Source organism: Topomyia yanbarensis, chromosome 2, assembly GCF_030247195.1.
Source record: "Topomyia yanbarensis strain Yona2022 chromosome 2, ASM3024719v1, whole genome shotgun sequence".
NCBI lineage: Eukaryota > Metazoa > Arthropoda > Insecta > Diptera > Culicidae > Topomyia > Topomyia yanbarensis.
The window spans coordinates 200,531,464-200,555,837 of NC_080671.1; the positions used below are offsets into that span (position 1 = coordinate 200,531,464).

Below are 24,374 nucleotides of genomic sequence, written 5' to 3' on the forward strand. Positions count from 1 at the left end.
TACTCTCTCTTCCGTCAATAACTCGGCCGCTTTTACGTTTGCTCCTTAACTCTTAGTATGATATGCTAGACGACATCTGTTAATTCTCAGTCAGACGGACTTCGACAAAACCCCTAGTCCCTGGTAAAGCCACGGGGACCGTCTGGGGTGGGCTCTCAACGGCCTCTTTTGCACAGGCAAGCTCGAGCGTGAGAGACGGAACTCTCAAGGTCGGCTATAGGGACACCAAACAGAACGACAAGAACGCGACTCGATTAAATTCAACTTAAATTTAATTACCTACAATGTGTGTTTGTGTGTATTGGTGGCCGGCCGGCGATGACTGGATCTGCTGCTGGTGATAATTTCCCGACCGTCGGAAGCGTGGTGAATTGAGGATTCCTTCGGCCTTCGGCTTTTTGGGGCGGATAGGTTGATTTTTCCGACGAGTGGAACATTCGCCGATGCTCGGCGAATGACTATGCGCTGCTACTTGTCGTTACTAGATCGAAACGATCGCCAACGTTCGCATGTGAACAAATCAGCGAAAGGGTGGAGCGTTCACTAGGCTGAGGGCTTGTTGGATGGGTTTCCACGTGATGTTCTCGCACGACGATTCTAGTCCCGTATCGTCTCCTCGTTTGATCGGGTACGATATTCCGGCCCGTAAGGTGCGGGTTTGTCGGAGGATTCACGAAAGAAACCGAATGTCCTGTTAAGAGGGAAATTGACGGATGGTGTAAAGATTTGCTACCATTGTGATGAGGTTATGGTACTGGGCACTTGGGTGGAGTTTTTTTGGACATACCTGATTCCTTGTATATTCGTAAAGGCTTTCACTTTCTTCTTTGTGTAGAATTTTAATTTCCAAATTATATTTGAAAACCATTGGAGTTCACTGATATTATGTATATTACACTGAAATTTTAAATTTATGTACCATTTTTTGCTATAGTTGTTTGTAGTGCCAATGAAGGAAAAAAGTAGAGTTTTTTATACTTTTGGAGTTTTTAATACCTCTTCGACAGTTTTAGTGACTTTGAAAAGCGCCATTTTTGTTAAAAGTAGTTATAAAAGTAAGAAAATGGCAAGATTAAAAATGTAGTAATCATAAAAATATCTAAACTGCGATCAATGGAAAAAGATAAAAAAAACAATAGGAAAACTTAATATTAAAAGAATGTACAAAAGAGCTAAAAACAACAAAATAAACCAAATAAACAAATTAATGTCAATTGTAAAAAATTGTTTAATCGAAAAAAAAACCAAAACAAAACCTATAAAAAATTGACAAAGGAAAACAGGAAACTAGAAAAACATATTGCGAAGATTAAAAATGTCGAACATTATTGAACAAATGGTGAAAATAATAAAAAATCGATAGGAAAGTAGGAAAATGTTTTAGAATCAATGAAATTGAAGAAAAAACTACTAAATAGAATACAAACATTAATATAAAAGATGCATAAAAATGAAAAACTCGATAAATCAAGAATAATAAAATTTATTTAACATTAAAAACAAGACATATTTAAAACAATAGAAAAAATAAATAAAACGCTAAGAATGCATAAAACTAGAGGAGTATACATAAAAGACAAGAATAAAATAACCATAGAGAAATTTAAAAAATGGACGAACCTGAAAATTTTGAAAAACTGGACAATTAAAATGATGAAAAAACGAAAAAGTAAAAAAAATGGGCGTATTGAACAAAAACAGAGCAAACAAACAAAATGGAAAACAAAAAATAGTAGAAAAAAGCCAACACGTTATACTATAGAAACACAAAAATGGAGATATTAACACGAAAAAATGAATAAAATGGATATTATTTAAAGAATAGAAAAACCATTACAAAAGAAATTTGAAACGAGTTCAAGCAACGAACTAAATGTAAAATTAAGAAAAAGTGTCAAGAAAAGATAAATCAGATGTTGTTTTAGGAAAATAAAAAAAATCAATGTTAACGTATAGGAAAATGGTCAACAGAAAAAGTACTTTCAAAATAGGTTAAATGGAAAACATGAAGGAATAACAATAACGAATTAAATCTTAAGAAAATGGTATAAAAAATAAATAAAATTATACTAAATGAACAAAGGGAAAAAATAAAACTACGATAAACAGAAAGCTAAAAACTAGAAAATGAGGAAGAAAATAGGAGAAAGGTAAAAAATTAAACAATAAGACAAATTGGAATGAATTTGAATAAGTAAAATTGCTTTTGGAAATGCAAAAAACATGAAAAAGGAAATAGAAAAAGGCTATGGCAAGAATAAATGTAGTATATAGACAAATTCTAAAAATTAGATGTAATGACAAAAGAAACAAATAAAAAGCAGGAAAATAAAATGCAAATAGAAAAAAGGCAGAATCTTACGATTGTAGAAATACAAATACAACCCACAACTTGAAAAAATAGATCAATGAAATTTTAACAAAAAAATCCATGTGGGAATAAAAAAAAGTTCAGGAGGCGACGTTCAAGATCTCACGCTCACTCCTCCAAAACGATAAGATTTTGTATGCGGATTTAACTTGCTACATTAGTTAGCTAATTTTGCTAATTAGTAGATTTAGTTTGGTAACAGAGTTCAATTTAGCAATTTAGTTGAACGTGTGCTTCTTAGAATAGTTGGTAGCTGCAAGATTGTGAACTGAGAGATCTTTTCTTCATGCTCCATGACATATAAAATTCAAAACAAAACTATTAACACTATACTCGTCACGAAAGGGGCTTGTTGTGTACGCAATTTGCTGTTATAATGAAAATGTTGATAAAAGGCCGTATTTGGAAGAATTGTAAAACGTATTTTTTTCCATCCCTGGCCTCTTTGCTAGGGGGAATTGGTAGTCAAAAACCGCCGAAAAAAGCTACGTCATTTGAGTATGACCCCTTTAAAAAAATGTTTCCGTACCATCTCGTATCTGAATATGATTTTGTATAGATTATGTAATCAATGAACGGAAAACCAAATATATAAAATTTTAGATTTAAATTTGACCAATTGAGCTCTCAAATAGAGGTAGGGTTACCGCCTCTAGTGGTACTTTGACCAGCGGAATTTTACTGAGCAGGGGATAGACTTCAAGACACACATGGGTATGCGTTGAAATCAATTAGAATTTCGAATTAAAGTGATCACTCGACAGAATTTTGAAGCGCTTCCATTGCTTTTTATTGTATAAAACGTTTAAAAACAAATAAATTTGCACTGTTTTATTTCTTATGTAGGTCGTAGCACTAGGAGGAAAAATATCTTATTTTCTTCACATACACCGTAGAATGTATTGTTTTGGTAAAGCACTCCACCTTTCTGTGCCGTTCACATTTAGTTGCATGTTTTTGAATTTGTTAACAGTTTCGTTGATTTAGTTGGATGTAGTGATTCGCTTTGTCGGATATTCACGCTGTGAAGGATAACCCGAGCGAGCTTTGCTCTGTTCCTCAGTAAACAAACACGGGGTGTGAACTCACACTTCAGTTTCTTTCGGGAATCTTTGTGAGGAACATTAATCTATTGAAGCGAAAGTTCGATGGGGTTTACTACTTTAGTAAACCCAAATGGCTCTTTTAAAATACTATTTGTCAACGCCAAGAGGGGCCCTCCTTAACAATTAGGGCCTGCAACCCGAGAATGATATTTATGAGGACTGGGTGCTGTGCGATTCCTGGTAAAGAAAAGGGCAACGCAAAATTGCAAATAATCCAATGGATTCTTCCGGGCGAATTCGGATTTACCTGAACGAAGACACGGAATTCGCCTCCAAAAACCGGTGTGGCAACCCTACGCAGGGTTTTTTTCTTTCAAGAATTACTTTCGGTGCTAATCCAGCGCTTTCGAAGATTGGAAATTCAATAAATCAATAAAATCGATTTCAAATTGGCGAAATTTGAAGACAACCTCATGACTTCAAATCAAACAATTTAATTGTTTTACCCTTACAAGTCTGATCAAATTTTTGTTTCGTTTATTGAAATTTTAACCTTAAGGTCATTCGCTTCTACATTCAGGTTAAGAATTTTCCTATAACAAATCTCTATTCCTGTGTGCGGGGTTGGAATTCGAACCCAGGTGAGCTGCGTACATGATATTCAATGTACAAATTCCGCTATGCCCGTTCGAGTCTGATCTTGTTTCGATGCGAGAATTAGGTTGGTATAAACATAGTTGATATGAAATATGCAGTAGTTTAGAATTTTCGCTATTCTAGTTACCTCATACACAAGATATTGAATTTTTAATTGCATTCTCAAATAAATTTTTGTCGAAAAAGTATTTGTCAAAATTTCTGTTAAAAATCCGGGCCCTCTTCAAAACTCCGGGCCCGAGGGGAAACACTCCGGTCCCCCCCCCCCCCCCCCCTATCGGTGGCCCTGTTAGATGTTTATTCAATGAACGCCCGACATCTTCAACTGGACGTTGCTGTCAAGCTGACGTAAACGATTATTGTTAAAAAGGGCAATTAAACGTATTACGAACTGAACAATTTAGACCGTTATTATGGCACGAAAAATGCTGGATACACGCCTACGACCCGTGTGAATGCGACTTTTGTTTACATTTATAGTAAAAACTCGCAACCTTGTTAACCGTCTTCGTAATAGAGATCAAGAGAGTTGATAGATTAATACAGAATAGATAGAAGTATCAATTGTCTTCTTTGAATTGTTTATACCATTTATAAGCTTCAAGATATTCATAATCTCAAACTTTGAAAATCGTTTTTCTCGAAATGTGCTTAATGACGCTCGTCATAAAATAGCATAACAGCGACGATCTTTATTTATAGACATTTCTACCAACTACCACGCGTCTGTTTTACAATTCTATTCAATGGGGCTAATTCAACCTCTCCTCATACAATTGCATTACATGTACAAACTGAAACTCAAACATACACAAATTGTCGATAGTACTAGTCGACTTGCTGCAATGGTGGGCCAACTTTCAATAATTTAATATACGTTGTGCACTATTCTAGGATTACTCAACATACTGGATCCACCGAATATTTCATTGGCCCTGGTTGTACAGGAATTTCCACAAGCTGCATCACACGTATAAGCAACCGACGGCGTTCTCCGTTACGGCCAGTCATCCGGTTGAGATTATTTTCACCCAACTTGTAATGCTTGTTCCAATTGTCACTGTTCCTGTTCACTGGGGTATGAGATTGTCGATCCTGTCGACTTGCATCGATTCAATTGATTTGTCCATTTGCTTTTTCAGCACCGTTCTACGTCGTTGTGGTTTATGCCTACTGTCAAGGGATTTTGGGTCACTCCGGTGTTAATTTCAAATCCTTCTGGTGGCAACCATGGCAGCCGGATACTATTTTCCATGACAATCATCATCAATATTTCCACGTGAATTTTGGCTTCAACATCTACTACTGGGATATTTTACACGGGACGTACCGCCTAAAGGACCGTGTCTATTCGGAGGATATTTTCTATGGTATGGGAAAAGGACTCAGTGAGGTGCCAGCGGAGGTATTGCTTTCGGATGTTGTTGAGCGGAATTTAGAGAATCCACAGGCCTACCGGAATAACGTTCATCGATACAAGCTGGAACATCAGGAATACGGTCAGTTCATTGTGAACAATAAAATCAAAACAAATTAGTCGCAATCGAGCGTAAAGCAGCTTGCTGATCATCAACTAATAAAACCTCAAATGTGAACCTTTCTAGTGGACTGTATCCGGTCAAACACGGTCCGTGTGTGCATTATTTATAGATTAGTACTGTGTCCAATAACTCACTTCTTCACTGGAATGTACGTGTTTTAGTTTCAACAGCGTTGTTCTAATTTTTTCGCGAGTCTAAATGTATGTACCTAATTAGAAGCTATTATCAAAATTGCGTTCAAGCTGACTTATACTTTTTGCCTTTCTCGTATAAGAAATATAACACTACATATGCCATTTTTTTAGACAAAGCGTGGAAGGTATACTATATATTATATTGCATGTGTGTTATAATTGTCTGCGCCGATGAAAATTGTGATTTCGTTCTTCTACTTCTGCAACTTAAGAAGGCTAATCTGTATCACTGCGCACAGGTGTTAGGAATAATTGTGAGATTGTGAGTGCAACAATAGAAAATGTGAGCGCGCTTATGTGTGTACTTAAAATTTTGTTAAAAGCTCATGTAGGGGAGAGAGGGTAACAGTGGATCAGCAGGAACTATGAAACATTCGCAATAAAATCACAATGCATGATCGCAATCGTCTAATTCCCTCATATTTCACAATTTCTAATTATTTACACGTGTTGCTATATTTTGGAAGAGATCTGCTAACTCTATCTCTTTTAATGGATATTTGTTTGTTTTGTGATAGCCAGAGTAAATTTGTAATGATAAACATTATTCCATCTTTATGAATTACCATTCATTGAATAAATGTTTAGTCTATTGCTATTTATAGCAAATTTTATGCTCAACATTTGCCGCGAACAAAGTTTTTTGGTAACTACTCATGGTTCTGTGTGATTTCACAATTTTCATGAATAGACCCATTGGGTAACTGTGAAACGATGGCGTATGGGGAACAGTGATTTTTGTTTGTTTTTGTGGTCTGTCTCAAAATGTCAATGGGTTTCGATTTTCCACACTAAATACTACTCATATAGTGCAGAATTAGTAAATTTGGCCAAATTTTGTAGAAATTGTCTCTTATTTCAGGATTGCAGTTAATATGCATATATGGTGGTTCGATGTTACGCGATGATATAGTGGATTCTTTCGTAAACAAACGATTTTCGCCTCAATATAACTTTAATTCAAAGCGTTAGGATCATTCTTCGTCAAAACAAAAGAATAAAATTTATAAGTAGAATATTTCACTATAGACGACATCGTGTTTCATAGTTCCTACCCATGGGGCACACTGATACATAGAGTGACAGAAAAAAAATGACCCCCATCGGCCCACCCCTGAGTCGATTCCTAGTCCCACCAGGAGTGTCTGCTCCAAATTTGAGCCAAATCGAACAAGTCTAGCTACCGGACCAACGTGCTTGAAGTTTGTATGGGATTTTTCGACAATTTACATGGAGAAAACCCACTTGCTCACATTTTCGCCGCTAGGTGGCACTGTATACATCAGATTATCACCAAAAGTGAAACTTAAGAAGATAATTTTATGATCTACAACTTTGTTGAAGACTGCAAAGCGATCCGACTCTAATAGGAAAAGTTATTAAACTTTTAACGTAGTGATGTCTGAGTCAGTTTTGCATGGGGCCTAGCAGTGCATGGGAGTGTATCAGTACTAGGTTCTAACAAACTAAACATTTTTATGGAATAATGGTTAGATTTAGCTGAATAGTATGTTCGGAAGAATTGTAGTACATAATACGAGTTATGTTTTGGTTAGAAAATTGTAGTTCCACATCTGACCGCATAGATGGCACCAACACTAACTTTTCAACAAAGAGAGATAGAAATTAGGTGTCTTCTACAAAGTTGTAGAACAAGAATATTGCATTAATTCTCCCAAACATCTCGATACTCTATCTCTCTCCGTTGAAAAGTTAGTGTTGGCGCCATCTATGCGGTCACAGATTGAACTAAAATTTTCTAACCAAAACATACCTCGTATTATGTACTGCAATTCTTCCGAACATACTATTCGGCTAAATCTAACCATTAATCCACAAAAACGTTTAGTTTGTTAGAACCTAGTACTGATACACTATCATGCACTGCTAGGCCCCATGCAAAACTGACTCAGACATCACTTCGTTAAAAGTTTAATAACTTTTCCTATTAGAGTCGGATCGCTTTGCAGTCTTCAACAAAGTTGTAGATAATAAAAATATCTTCTTAAGTTTCACTTTTGGTGATAATCTGACGTATACAGTGCCACCTAGCGGCGAAAATGTGAGCAAGAGGGTTTTCTCCATGTAAATTGTCGAAAAATCCCATACAAACTTCAAGCATGTTGGTCCGGTAGGTAGACTTGTCCGATTTGCTTCAAATTTGGAGCAAGTACTCCTGTTGGCACTAGGAATCGACTCAGGGGTGGGCCGATTGAGTTTTCAAAAATTCATTATTTTTCTGGGCAGTGATACATTTTACCACCAACTGTTTATTATCCAAAAAATGTTATTTCCCGTGAATTTTACCAGCTGGAAAAAATATATGTATTAGTTAACAACCTAGTGGCACTATGTATCACTTTTGATTACACAAATAACATGTATTATCATCAAAATTAAATTGTAGAAAAAATGTGTTTCATTGTTACCCTCTCTCCCCTAGTTACCTGGGCAACGATATGAAGAAGAACTGTGCAACATATGGGACCATCCATAAATGACGTAACGCAAAAATTACCCAAAATTCACTCCCCCATCCCCCTATGTAACAAACTGTCATACATTTTTCTATCCCCCTCCTCTGTTACGTAACAAGTTCTTCAACATTTTTTTTCTTCAGTAAAAACATGTTATGTAACGTTCTAATTTACTCCCCCTCCCCCATATGTCACAACATGTCACAATTTGTCGTATCCCCCCTCTCCTAAAACATTACGTAATTTATGAAAGGTGCTTGTCAGAAAGAACGATTTGTCCAAGAGATTTTTAGTTATAGTGTAGACCGCGCGTACAGCGCAAGATGCAATGTCGCTCACCCAATATTTTGCAATGAAAATTGAGGAACATGTTGTTTAAATGTTGCTTTAGTGAATGGAAATTGACTGAATAGACTCCGTGGATGCGATATTTTTTTCCACTGAAAATTTCTTAAGCGACGCCCCCATCCCCAAAACGAACTTACTGCTAAAAGGCCTGAAAAAACGAGTACTTTATTAAAAATGACTAAAATATTTTAAATTTCAACTTTCAATCGCCATTAATAATTCATCCTGCGGAGAAAAGCTCTCCGAATAAGGAATTATTCCACTCTTTTGTTTCAGGTGAATATTACTGAATCTTGCACAAGTTTTTAATTAACTGCGGCGAGCTGCCGCACGAGATTGTTTATAAATCCGCCTTTTTTATTTATTTATTTATTTCGACATTCAACAAACTTTTTTGTTTTGTTGGGTAAATACATGTTCAATGTTCAAAAATACGCAAAACGATCTCTTATTGTTTTTATGTTCGAAAAAATTCTAGAAAACCACCTGATGAGGTAATCCCATTATGAGGCATGGAAGGTCTAATTTGTGAAATTTTGAATAACTCTTCCATTTTTGTATCGATTTTAACGATTAACATGTCGTTGGACGCGGAATTAAAGGCAATTCTTTCAAATTGTTAAATTGTCATTAGAACTAGGACTTTTGGAAAAAAGTTGAAACATTTGCTTAGTTTTATGAGAAAAACGCAAGAAATGTCAATTTTTATACTGTTGTCCCAGAATCGCACAACATTTCTTACAAAACAGTATAACATAACATACCGTTGGATAGGTCTATTCTTTCTTTCTGGAACTGTTTGAAAAATCAAAATCGGCTGACACATGATAACGTAGCTAATTTTTTTGGTGTCCCAGAAAATGTTTCTTTGCTATAAATCAAGATTTCGGGGGTATATTAAACTGATCAAACGTGGTTATGTGTTATCTTTGACTACACTTACAACCTATACTAGCTTTCTTGAAAAGTTCATTCAATGTATGTTTCTTTGTAGCACTGCCCGAGCAAAGTAAAACATCAAAATTACAGCAAGTAGACATCATATTTTGATATCAGCCATCAAATTGAAATCCTATTTTGATATCAGTTTAAACTTTTTCAGAGAGGACATCATATTTTGATCTCACTTTGCTTTGCGTTTTTTGGAACAAAAAATGATTGTTTCTTTTTCTTTGGCAAACATCAAATTGATTACTTATTTTGTTTTTATTGAAACATTTCAACATCTCAACGAGCTTTCAATTTGCTTTCACTGATAGCATAAATCGTTTTCTATTTGTTGTCATAGGACAATGTTTCTGCTTTCGATTTTGATCTTTTAACCGTTAAAACGACCAAAACGATAGCAACACGAGTAATCATTACCTACTACATCACAATATCAAGTTTAGTTCTCAATTTGATATCAGGCTCTGCTCGGGTGTTTAATCACTTACTTCACCTTTTTCTGTTGCTTAATTCTGTATCCCACTGTGTAGCTATTGTTATAATTGATAATACAAAAAATAGAGGGTTGTGTACAAGACACGATCATTGTTACATTGAAAATGCAGCATGACTAGCGAATACCATGCGCGAATTTATTTCATCGTATCAATATGGCATCATTTTTCAGGGCACATACGCATTATGTTGTTATTTTTAATGTTATTGTTCATTAGTAAAATATACAGAATTGATCATAAACATTTAGACAAGCTAATAAAATAAATTTTTCAATTCAATTATTTTTCCAGTATATATTCGTTCTAATAAGGACGGTTTGCAGATAACTGTCTTGTGATTAAGGACAAGAATCCTATGAAACGATTCTAACCTTGCCGCCAAGGCTCATGCATATGTTTTTTTTCATAAATAATAAATTTATTTAGGCCCAAATGCGGTAGCTCGACGAGGCCGATTGTTCGTTTTTTTACAATAAATAAAAAAACAACTGAATTTTTTGTCTCGTTCAGGCGCAGCTTGCTTCTGCGTGTTGAGATCCTTTTTCTAGGGGGCGAAATATTGCTGTGTTGTCCACTGCAAGTTGAGGTTCGATTCGTTTGTCTTCTTTCGCGTTGTCGTCCATGTCCTCATCCGTACTACTTTCCTGCTGCTCGCGGTCGGATGTTCTAGTCTGTGTCTTACTCATATAGGTCGTTATTGTATGTTCGTATTTTTCGGCATTTGTTTCGTTGTTGTTGTTGCTTGATCCGGAGATGTTGGTTTTGCAGCTGTTAGTGGTTTAGCGCAAGATGGTTGTGTGCTGATTTCAGTTGGATGGGTTAAGTTTTCCTTAACAGTTTCTGCGCAAGGTTTTCCGAGGTGCAGCGTCTTCGTGTAGAAATGGCACGTAGGAATTTGCCCTGAGTACGTGACTAATGATGTCTGATGAATGGGAACATCGTCACTTGCTAACACTGTGACGGTTATGTATGAGGGAATTGGCTTGGTCTGCTGTTCAGCCATCGTCGCTTGGAACTGCGAACAAAATCCTTTCAGCACATACAGACAAACGTTCCCTTTGCGTAGCTCGTGTCAAATGGAAGATCTAACAGCTATCCTACAAGCAACAGTTACGATAATCTAACTGGTCCTGCCCAACGGAGATCTGGGACGATGGCTACACTCAATTATCCCTAAAGTATTAACGAAGGCATGGTTCAAAGAATTGGATGTAAGTCGGGACTTTATCCGTGTTATGCCTAGGCTCATGTCCAATCATTATACTTTAGATGCGCATCTCCGCCGTATAGAGCTCGCAAAGGGAAATCATTGTGCTTGTGGAGAGGGTTACCACGGCATTGAGCACGTTGTTTGGTCGTGCACTGAATATCGTAAAGCCAGATCACAATTAGTAGATTCTTTACAAGTCTAAGGAAAACCAATACATGTTCCTGTTAAAGACATTCTGGCTTACTGCGATTCTCTATACATGGAACTTATCATTTTCTAAAAACAGCGTCTGTCAAAATGTAATTAGATTCAGCTCCTCATCTCTCATCCATGACTAATCATTCACCAATTAAAGTGTCCTAGAATATTTAGTTTTGTTTTAAGTTCAGACAATTAGACAAAAATGTAAATAATTACACACGAAAATATAAGATCATTATGAAATATAAGAATCGCAGAAAGAATCAAACTTTAATGTGATTACAGTGTTAGTTTTAGACAAATTACTAGTATAGTTAGAATTAGTCTTAAGGATTTGTGTGACATGCTATGTAAAAAAAAAGAACCTTTGGCGCAAAAAGCTTTCGCAAATGCCGTGTCAAATAAACGTATGAAAAAAACTGTTCCAACCAGAAGAGCAGGCACGGTAATGAAGGTATTCGGTCAAAACCGTTATATCAAGGTTATATCAAGCGATGAAATATGTAGGACGCTTATGAATGTTGAGATGAGGTCCGTGGTAGGGAAAGTTTTAGGCAAATTTGTGAAAATTGTATATGTTTTCCCTATTTATTTTGCATATTTACGGATTTTCCTATAGTGTGCTAATAAAATACACAGATAAATTTGATAACAATTTTCTACTGGCAATTTTCTGAATCGATTGATGTTTGGATCATGAAAATCCATCAACATTTAACAAAACGTAAGAGAAAACTTTGTTTTCTTACATTTTCCCAATGGTTTCACAATAATACGGATTTTTCAATAGTGTGCAGTTGAAATACCGATGTATAGCTGCAACCAATTTTGAAGTTGGACTTCTCTGAATCGATTAGTATTTTAATGACGCAAATCCATCAACAATTAAAAGCGCAACAGTCATTTAAAATTATGCCACATTTTCGTGACGTAGGTCAAAATTTGATTTAAGTTTTACACCTAGTCCCAGCCCCATATAGTAGAGTAAATCATTTTCAATGCTAAAATGTTCAAATATTCATGAAAACCGATGCTCACGTACTAGAGACAAACGAACCACGCAATTTTGTTTCTATTTTCCGAAAAACCATATGAAGTTTAAGTTTACTCGAATTGTTGTTGTCGAATATTAAAGATGCTGAAAACTATAAAGATACTAAACTACTTGATTTTGCAGTTCTAAATCACAAGCGTCCAATTGAACTTGTTTTGGCAACATTTTTTCTCTGCTGTGCTTATAATTTATGACGTTTTTTCTAGATACTTTGCCCATGTTACAGAATCCATCTCGCAGTTTGCTTCTAGACCAAATAATTCCAAATTATGAGCAAGAGTTTATAATTGATTCCTATTTTATTGGCATAGACAATTTTCCATGAGAGTTATCCCGATTAAAAGTTTATAACAAAACATGGAAACTATATCTCCTGTTGATGCTTGTTACAATTTTCTGTTATTTTGACTACTAAGATGTATAACACAGTTTGCAATGAAAATTGCATTCTGTTATAATTATAATTATTTTGTTATTTGATTCTGGTCGGAATGATACGTCATAAAGTGCGACTTTTTTGGATTTAAAGCAAAAGTTCTCAATGTAGTCAACCGATCTTCGCAAAAGTTGAAAGATTATTACCGAATAGACAGAATCTTGTCTTCTCCGCGGTGTTTCTATCATCAATAATTTCCAAGGTGTTTCATTTCAAATTTGATTAACATCTGGAAAAAGTCTAATTGGGGCTTGTCATAGCACAACAGTGACGATTTGCCACCAACGACTGTATTTTTTACCAAAAATGTCTTCCAATACATAAAATGTCGAGATTTGATATCATATCAAAAATAAAATATGAGACAAAAAACGACTTTGTGAGACTTGGGTGACTTTGCTCCTTTTTAATTGCCCATATAGAAAGGTTATGCTATCACTCTAAAATTCGGCAACCCAAACCCGAAAGTGTAATGCCGGTGGCGTACCCAGGGTAGGTGAAGTTTTAAGTGGGATCCCCCCATATATTAAAATAGTTTAGCATAACAGAAAAATAAGCTTATCTCGATGTTCTTTCAATTTATTAATCAGCGTCGACACATAGCTAATCTGGTTGTCAAGCACATTCTCATAGTGTGATGGAAGCTAAATTTGCATGAATGAGAAAGGCCTAATTGTACCACTAGATGGATTAAAACACATTTTTGAACATCCCACTGGAATAAGAGTGAAAAACTTTTTTAAACATTGTCAGCGTTGTTGAATGTATATATTCGACCAACGTTTTCCAATCTGCCATGCATAAATAAAGGTTCAATATTAATTTTCCATTATTGTCGCATGGAAATTTATCTTTGGATTAAATACATAAAACAAATGATATAGAGATCTGAGTTATTGTAAATGTGTGCTTCACAAAATTTGAAAATGCATCAATCGTCTGCTTGTTCTCGACGGCACTAAGGATAAACTTTCACTCAAATTAATTAACTAAACTTTTATCAACCCTTTAACGACCTATCTGTATGCTCGAGAACTGCAACAATTACCAAAAAAGTTTAGCGGAAATATCTTGTTCAACAAACAATATTATGTCGTAGAATTAGCGATAGATAGACACAATTTTAGAAAAAGTGACGAGCTATTTTTCAAATGAACGACATGTTGCATGAATTTATAGTGAATGATAAGGATTACTAATAGCTTTTCATTCACTTGAAGCGCAATTTACAAATATTTGAAAGACCAAATAACATCACAAAGATTGTAAATAGAATAAAGACTGAAACAACAATAAAAAAGGCCTGCGTCCGGCATTAAAAGGTTAATGATGTGCTAACCGTACTAACGTTTTTGTACTACCCTCATAAGCTGCATGGGAAAATTGGAAGCAGAAATCCTTATTCCTGGATACCAGGAGATAAGGCTCATCCACCTGTCGTTGTTGTCGATGTGGTGATTTATTATATTCGTACACAAAAACTCCCGTGCTCAGAAGTATATCTGCACAACGCTGTTACCAACTAATATAATTAGTGTCAATGGAAATTCGTCTTTCTCTCTCGCCGTTTCGAACGAGATGGTTTCATGCTATACCACAATACATCTACATATGAATCTGCATAACTTACATGATGATTCAACATGTTGACAAAGAGCTTGTTTGCTAAAAATAGGTACATAGTTACAACCTATCACGAGCAGAAAAAAACACACAAGCGAACCATTCATGAAATAGCAGCATCTTGAAGGAAAAACGCAAAATGCGACTCCTTAGCGATTCTTAGCGATTTGGGATAAAAAATAATTGAAATTGCATAATCTGACTCGAGCAAATGTTACCAAAGAGACACGCAGTAATGAGATGGCTTCTGCTATCACTTCAACGCCATCAAAAAGCATCTCTACGAATGCTTCTGAACTAATTCTGGATACATTGGTGTGCCTAGGTGTACGACAGGTGGCACAGATGTGAAACATTTATGCATTATTTTTTGGTTTTTATCTGAATGCCATGTTATTGAATAATTTGTTTATGTTTAAACGTTAACACTATAATACAAGTTTTTTACGGCAAATAATTTCAACAGATAGATATTAATCTCATCATGTGTATTAATTTCCAAAGTAGCTATACAGACTTGGTTCTAGTTAGAACCCCCTTACAAAATACTTCCTTCGATACGCCAACGCTTAAACATGCTACGAGTAAGAAAAGCATTGCACTAAATAGCTCTCTTCAACGGAGGATCTTTCTTCCTTTCTGTTTCAGCATTTTTGCTTTACTTCAGCTATGAACCGTGCTTTCCTATTGCAAGGTTGCATTGAGTGATAGGCAAAAATAAAACCGTGAATGGGAAATATTTTGCGCTTCATTTAATAAAAACGCTCTTTTTTCCTGAATTGTCTTTCGCAATCACGCTATTCAGCATGCGTCCGTCCGAAAAGAAAAGGTAAGCATGAATTAATTATGTTTTAACTAGAGAAACTATTTATACCCCAAGATCAATTTCAAGTACATTTCTTCTGACATGTCCGACAGTCGACAGCTTTTTTAATAAATTGATTTTAAAAACATTGCAATAGACCTTTCAAATAAAAATAAATCTATACTCATTTTTTTAATTTCTAAGAACAGGACAGCTTAAGCATATGATAATCAGAACACAAAATATCATAAATTTCTGTTTCCAACGGAAGTTTTTCAATAGATTGTGTCCAACTTGAGGTTCGGACAGTTCTTTACTTTGATGGTTAGACTTTCGTTTCAATACGCGCGGCATTCCTACACCCAAAATCCGACGGGTATGTTTTTATTACTTTTGGGTAAGATTCGTTTACCGTTTTAGTAACAGACCATTGCTGTATTAAACCTACACACCAAAAAATATGAATTTTATTGTTGACGTAATTGCGAACATGACACAATTTAACAAGCTGTAATTCACTAAACGTCGAAACATGTTCCGTTTAATTTTACATGAAACATATACTTTACATGTACAATGACATAAAATTACACTTACCGCCATTCAGAACAAACGCTATCTGTGGAGTAAAACTACGTGATTTACGAAATTCAACGTCATGTAATATTAAAATCAAACGTAAAACTAAGTCATTTTTGATGTTCGTATATGTCAGGGTCAGGAGACGTAAATTTACACGGTTTTTTCTAGGTGTGTATATGACCGCAAACGTGGTAAACGGTGGAATGATGAATTTCAGTAGCTGTACGTGTACATGCACACTAAATAATAATGAAATTTAAACGACATGTAAATCAATACGACTGTAAACATACGAAGCTTGAATCAAAAATTTGATTAAAAATTAAGTTGAATTCGATGCACTCAGTGGGAGCATCAAAAAGCATATGATTTTACACTTTCGTTCGTGTGATATTACATGTTATTTATTTTACAGCAATATTCGATAAAAAATATAATTAAGCACATTGGTATCCCGTTTAATGAAACTGTAATTTTTAATCAACATGTAAAATAATAATAAAATTTGTTGAAGAAAGCACGACAAATTGTGTGGAATGGTGGTTGAACTTTATTTTATATTTATATTCATTCTTCAAATATGTCCATGAAAATAAATTTAAAATCACAAAATATTTTTGTGTGTGTGTGTGTGTGTTTATGCATCACACAACCAAACACTTCTTCAGTATGTGTCAGCCTCGGCAAACCAACCGGAATTATGACGGGACCCATCCTCTTCCCCTTACAAGGTCCAGACCTGAACCAGGCCCAGACTAAGCGCTTAGATCCAGACAAGTGTCTGTATCCGGACCCTCGGTTCGGATACGTGGGTCCAAACCGTAGGTCTTGCATCCCGAACATGACGGGAAGGACTGTTCCAGGGATGCCACATTGAAATCTGTGTTTCGGCCAAAAAAAATTCTAGACAATCCGATGCGTCAATTGTATAAGAATTAATGAAACATGAATGTGACGCAGGGAGAATTTGAATGTGTTGGTATTGCCGTTTAGGGATTATTTTTGTTAGGACCATTCTAGAATTAACCGTATCGCTATTGGAGCATTTTTTTCTTATTACCGTAAAGCATCGGTTTTCAACCTTTTTCGTAACACGGACCCCTTGGAAATCACATTGGGTTGCTGCGGACCCCCACGGATATACATCGATTTCGTATGCTATTAATATATTATTTTCAGTTTAGGAAACAAGACATGAAATTTCAATAAGTACTCGGAAAATATATTTTTCTTCGCGGACCCCCAACAACGACTTTACGGCCCCCTAGAGAGCCGCGGACTCCAGGTTTAGAATCACTAATTGTAACTATTTCTGGAAAGATTATGTTTTTTAGGTTGCGTGAAAAGAACTTTCTGCACCGTATAGGTATTACACCGAAATAGAAGTAGTTTTTATTAAATTTGTATAAAATATGGGGTTGGTGTAAATTGGTGGTGGTGCAAGATGCCCAAGTAATCTGCGGTCATCATTGTGCAAAAATAGTCTTATTTTTTATCTCCGGAATTCTCTCCAAAGCTAAAAAGTCTTTTTTCTAGTATATCTCGTTAATGCAGAGGGCATTTACTTCGGACTTTTTCCTAAAACTTTTTGAAAATTTGCTTTTAGGTACGATGTGCTCGCCGAAGTTCAAATGCCGGAGTATTGATGGGGCAAAACACTGGCTAGGCGGTTATTTTGCAGTATTATTGCCTGTTTCGTCTGTAGATAGACTTTCGTGCACATTTTGAAAGCAGCAAAATAAATATTCTCACGTTAAACAGCATGGGGGACAGCAAATAAACAAACCGAACATTTTATGCACAATCCTAGAGAGGGCGTTGAATGTTGTTTTTGTTAGCCACCGCAACAACCAAATTATGGTACATGCGGTGTGAGCATATTTTCGTGTGACAAAATTATTTTGCTGTGAGTCTATTTGGGGGTAAAATTCGCAATATCATAGACATCTAATAATGTCCCATCAGGACTTCCGAAGAAATTTTATTTTTAATTGCTTTTTTAAAGCGTACCGCCAACTTGCCACGGAGCCGGCGTAAGTTGGCTAGATTTTCACTAGAGATGGGCGGGCATGGGAATTTTTACCTGATACCCGACCCGAATACGTACCCTTAGAAATCAGGGATGATTCGGTTTTGGTTATCATCGGTTACAGGTCACGGGCTTTAAAAAATATGTGTTCCGACTGTGGGTCGGGTCGGATTTATTCGAAACATTTCGTACTTACTCGTATAAACGTGTTTGAATGTATCTTTTTCATAAATATCAAAGCGAGATAGGTTTTCCTCGTATAAAAAAGTATTAAAGCAAGCATAATTTTCCAGTTATCACAAACAAAACTTCGTCGCATAGGTGAGCGTGTATTAATGATTTTGGACTATGAGTTAATCGTTTGGAAAATTTGATTGTGGAAAATTCTGCTGTTTTGTAAAACGTGAAAACTTTTATCACTATAATTTCACTATTAGAGAACATAATGACTGTCATTTCGGCTGTTACCGTGGATCAGCTGCATTACTTGTCGTTTATGTTTTCATGTGTTCATCTGCGAAAAAGCATTGTTTTTCATTCTCAGTACAGTACATTTAATCAATGTAGAACAATGTCAAGTGAGTTTTTTCTTACGTAAAAATTAATGCCGAACACGAGAATTGTATGACTTCTTTCATAAATGACGTAGCCTTGAAGGAGGTAGGGGGTGATTTGATAGTTTGTGACAATATGTGACGATGGGGAGGTAGTGTATATGTTTAATATTGATTCATAAATGTTTGCGCTATTTAATATAGGTATTGTTTTGTACATGTGGTAGTAGAATTATCATCATCATCATTTTCTTATCATTTGTAATCTAAAGTATGCAAGTTTCCGTACACTACACATAAAAAATCATTACTTGTTGTGAAAATGGCACAATTTCATATTCGTACACTTTTGAAAAGTCAATTAATTTGTCAATTTTAAGACCTGTTATTTCTTTTATTTTGTTTTACTTAGAAAAATAGATTTTATGACCACAGAAAAGTGTTCATTGGCACAGTTTCCTCTACACTAGTTTAAGAAATTCTCTCAAATTAACATAATGGTTTAAAAAGTAAACTAGCTGCCATTATGGGACGAAAATTATTTAAAACTCACCAAAATGAAGGTAAATCACTTCAAGAAATCTTTGAAATTGTTCAAAGGTTGCGTTCAACTATTTAAAATGTCGTTAAAAGCTTTGATGTGGCGAAACGTAAAGCCGATATTTGCAAATAACTTGAGCTGTAAACAATTTACGATGAGGGATAAACGATTTTTAATTAGGAAAAATTTGGGAAAATTCAGCAATTAATGTTATATACATGGTAAATAAATTGAATCATAGCATTTAAGTATAAATCCGCTCTGGTACGGTTTGTAATGTATGGGGAACGGCCAATTACAATACCTGCGTTCTGAGCAAGAAGCTGTTCATCAATGAGAGGAACAAAGAATTAATTGTTTATTTACTAAACAACATTGAAACAATTTATCGGAATATTGGAAAGATTGTAAACTTTATCTACGAGTTCAAATTCAACATCTTTGACTCAAATGACTGTTGTTTCAAGTGGAGAAAATCGAACTCAGACCTGGACGTTAAAGGCTTATAACAGCAGCCAAGCGCAGAGACAGTGGACTTTTTTGTATGGGGTATTATGTCTACTAGAAGTGCTAGAAATATGGTCGTCATTGATGGAATGATGGATCAGAATGTGTATTTTATTATGACGATCTTAAAATAAATTTTAAAACAAAGCTTCCATAAAATGGTACTTTTATTAAGAAATGGTGGATATTGGAAATTCGATCAGGAGAAGAACCTAAAGCATAATGCGTGCAAAAAACGTTTAGAGTAAATTTATAATTACACTCAAGTTTTTTTTACGCGGTTTTTTTTTGCGCGGTATTTTTTTACGCGGTTTTTTTTTACGCGGATTTTGAAATTTACGCGGTTTTCATTTACGCGGATTTTGAAATTTACGCGGTTTTCATTTACGCGGATTTTGAAATTTACGCGGTTTTCATTTACGCGGTTTTTGAAATTTACGCGGTTTTCATTTACGCGGATTTTGGAATTTACGCGGTATCCATCAATGAGGTTCCCTTTATCGCGGATTCTTAAATTTAAGTGGTCTTCATTTACGCGGATTTTGAAATTTACGCGGTTTTCATTTACGCGGATTTTGAAATTTACGCGGTTTTCATTTACGCGGATTTTGAAATTTACGCGGTTTTCATTTACGCGGATTTTGAAATTTACGCGGTTTTCATTTACGCGGATTTTGAAATTTACGCGGTTTTCATTTACGCGGTTTTCATTTACGCGGCTCGTATCCCCCGCGTAAAAAAAAACCTGAGTGTATTTGAATATTATGGATTCTCCACTGCGGACCCCGTTTATTAACTGATTAGAAAAATAAATTAGAGTATTTGGATAAAAAGTGTGAAACTATCCGGATTATAATGAGAATGATCTTAGAAATTTAAGTTGAATACACACAAAACTAGTAATTACGATTGAAAACTGTAATTACAAACAAAAGCTAGCACATTGAATATTTATTATAGAAATTTCAATTGATTTTTGAAAAAATATGTGTACTGTACGAATATGAGATTGCGTGTATATTTAGAATTATGATTATTTTTGAAAAAATGAGCATTTGTAGTACAAAGATAATTATTGTATCTTCCCTATGCTGTCTAGTAAACTATTTCTACATATATAAAATGTCTCGTAAACTTAATTTCTACTTGTAAAATGCATATAAGTATTCCGCATAGCGGTGTACGATAATGAGATTGTGTCACTGTAGCTTTCTTTGAATTACAAAAATGTAGATTGAATTGTGCACCTTCCTAATAATAAGTACAGAATAATAGAAAACCACGCATTTTTTTAAATCTGTTTATATATAGCTAGTTTTTGTAATTATTCCGGCACGCAAAAGATATTGCATTGACTCTTGATCAATAATCTTCAAGCCTTGTTATGCCGAGTTGAATCGATTGCTCTGTATTAGGAATTCCACAAAACGTTTGTTTGACGATTGAGCGGTAGGTTTTGTCAACACATTGCAACTGTGTCGGTGTCCTGGACGTCAAATAACTCAATGCTTAATTTTGACAGCATGATAGAAAAAAAAATTACATGCGAAACAGCAAGAATGATGGAAACATTTGTCATGACACTGTCACTGCAGTTCTTGCATGCGGTTGCCATTTTTTAACCTAAAATAGGGTTACGAGGATAAAAACTCTTTGCATGAAGCTTCGTTTGGGTTTGATGATATGAATATTTAAGCTTCAGGGACCAGATTGTGACCCTTTATTTGAAAAGCGAAAAATTAAGATTTAAATAATAACTATTGTTTACTAAATACGCTGAATCTCTGTTACAAAGCCTCACTATCTTAACCGTTTATTTACTATTTATCGGTCAGGATCATTTCAATTCAGCACGAAATCTGTCAATGGCTCTCGTTCGAGAAGGGTTTGAATAGATTTACCTTGAATTAAGTGTTTTTGACAGGTCTCGTACTCAAACAATACTGACAGATTAATGGGAAACAACCGATACCACAATAGATCTAAACACTGGTCGCAGTGGTTCGTCTCCAACGTAAAAAAACAAACGATTAAGATTGCAAGTCGGCACAGATTCAGTGACCTTAATTTCTACTACTGCTGAATATAAACAACTATTTACTACTTATCTGTCAACATTCCAAATGGGCCGCATTCGAGGATAAATTTAATCACTCCAGAGGAAATAACTTTCGAGCTGACAAGGAAAAAAAAGTTATTTAAATAGTTGACAGAGTAAGATTCGATGTTAGAGCTCTGATAATTTGAATATGAATTTTCAAATGTTTTACTTCTTTTAAATTTATAATATGTCCTAATTTGCCAGCAGCAATACATAACACGTCTTCTGTCTTCGAAAATTTAGAAATACGGGGGGGGGGGGGGGGGTGGGTGTTAACAACTTTGTAACGAAATGCTACGAAGGGGAGGGGTTTCAAAATCGCTCAAAAAATGCTAAGTCATTTATTGAAGTTTTTTTTTATAATTTTATTTTTGAAAAAAAATACGGACATCAACATGAAACATACGCTTGGGGGCACGATCGGTCAGCTGTTTGAAGGCACTATAGGTCACCACTATAATGTAAATTTCAATTATTTTGACAGAAAAATGCGTGGAATGTGAGTAACTACGTGCGAAAAAAGTTAAAACGATGTGAAGAGAACATAAAGAACGCAATTGCACAATTTATGGTTTGTCATTAATGAAAGATTGTCAGATATTAGGCGTAAGATATCAATAATTTAATTTAAGGTGTTGTTGAAGTAGATAATCGAAAAAAACATGATCGAAAAACAGAAGGAAAAGGAATGAAAAAAATGCTCCGAAGCGCTAAAGCACAGCTAAGCAACCACGTTTGCTGGAATGCACAACTCCAATTCCATACTCTGGCGGCGACGGGGACACCGAAGAAGTCTTGCAAATGACAAACCCAGACGCAGCTGCTTAAAAACATGTTTTTTCAGTCTTTCCTTCCGCGGTTTCATGATTTTTCACATCATTTGCCACTTCCTCATTTTCTTATCTGAATGACTTTATTATTTGTGTTATTTATTATTTGTGCATTTATTATTTGTGTTATTAATTTTTAAATAATCTGCAGTATTCATACTGTTCAAATAAAAGTAGAGCCAGTGATTTTCTAGGTGTGTACATTGTTTTATTTAAGGGGTTATATAACTTTTTGTTTGAAAAATGTCAAGAAAGTTTGAATTTATGCAAAGGCATAAAGTAATGATTTCAATACATTAAATTTATAGTATTTTGGCAGGACATTTTTCAGCGGAATAAATAATAAAAATTTATTGCTATTTGGCGGAGCTTTGTCTTTTATATTTAAGAGGTTTGCGGTGATCACGATTGAAGACCAATATATCAACTAAAATCCCAATACTCAAAAAATTCCATTAGTATTTGAGGATTCAACGTACCTTAACGATTAGTTAGATAAATAATAATTTTGTCATGCATGCGGGAACGTTTTTCTCTCTAAAGTCGCTGATTTAAGCTATAAAACTTGTATTAAAAAATTCTCATCTGCAAAACAAAAATTTACGCATTAAAAAGGAATCGAAAATCGGTTGAGTAATTTTTCGGCAATCGTGATCACGGAAAAACCATATTTTGAAAACCGACATTTCGAAATAATCGAGTTTGAAATTTCAAGTTATCATTGCTCTTGGCAGACGAAGCGCGCTTGGAAGCGCTGTAACTTTCGATCTATTTCTCAGATCTCTAAAAAAATTAGGAAAAAGATTCTCGAGCAGTGAAAAAGTTCGCTTTTTGAAAAATGGGATATGTAACCCCTTAACCTTGAGTACAGTGACCTATCGTATCACCATATTTGGAAAACATCGAAAAGTACCTTCGCCATGTTGGGTTTAGCTTGAAAAATATTTAGCCATGCATAAAATCATTATTGCCAAATCGTTGCCAGATGTATAACCTTTCCAACGAGTGGCTTTCCTATTGCAAATGCTGTTCAACATAATCTATCTATGAAGAGGTTAATTTGTAAGTTTGTCTTATAAGCCAGTTGTCGTATATATGTGCCTGGGATTCGTATAATCGTTCAATCTTGTCTTGTATTAAAAAATTTTGTATTAAAATTTTTTGGAAGGTTCAGCTTTGTAACAGAATACGTTACTAAGGCTTTGCTTGATTGCAAATTATGCGAAAATCTCGCTAGTTTAAAACCCAAGAAATAAAACTTATAGTAGTACAACTAGTTTCAGGATTACATCAAAACAATCGTTAAAGTACACAAAAATTTATTACTTGTTTTGCCATATTTACCCACTTGCTTCAGAATGACGCGGAATAAGTGTCATGCATATGCAAACATAGAATAGCATTTCCGACTCCCGGTCAGCCACTGGTTTTGTTTCGCCAGCAAACTGAACAGAAACAAGGAAAGCAATCATAACTAATAAATGCATGAAGCAGCTATATGATTTAATGGTCGCGAGGCATTGCAGTCCGAGAGGCACCTTTGTTATTTAGTGGCGATTTGATTCTTCACCACCGTTGCCTCACGTGATGTGATTTATTCGGTTTCTTATCCCTCTTGACGACAGGAAACCTGCCAAACGAAGCAACGTCGCTGCTACGGACAGGAAATGCAGTTTGTACTGGAATGTTTCAATTTCAGCTATAAAGAGCAACCGATGGACGCTTAGTCTCACTACTAAATTTATACTTACGCCACCACTATCAGGTGCAGTTTGCCTCAAAAACACCTCAAAATAAATCAAATGGTTCAAGATTACTATCA

The 24,374-nt window shown here is 35.2% G+C and overlaps 1 protein-coding gene across 1 annotated transcript in view; it reads left to right on the forward strand.

Annotated features, from left to right (window-relative positions):
* LOC131682678 (uncharacterized) overlaps positions 1–6,256 on the forward strand; it is a 44,455-nt gene extending 38,199 nt beyond the window's left edge. The window contains exons 4-5 of the mRNA XM_058964348.1: positions 4,969–5,152; positions 5,217–6,256. Coding sequence (XP_058820331.1) covers positions 4,969–5,152; positions 5,217–5,611 — 579 coding nt within the window. The 3' untranslated portion in view covers positions 5,612–6,256. The remainder of the gene's footprint in view (positions 1–4,968; positions 5,153–5,216) is intronic.
* Positions 6,257–24,374: the final 18,118 nt, after the last annotated feature.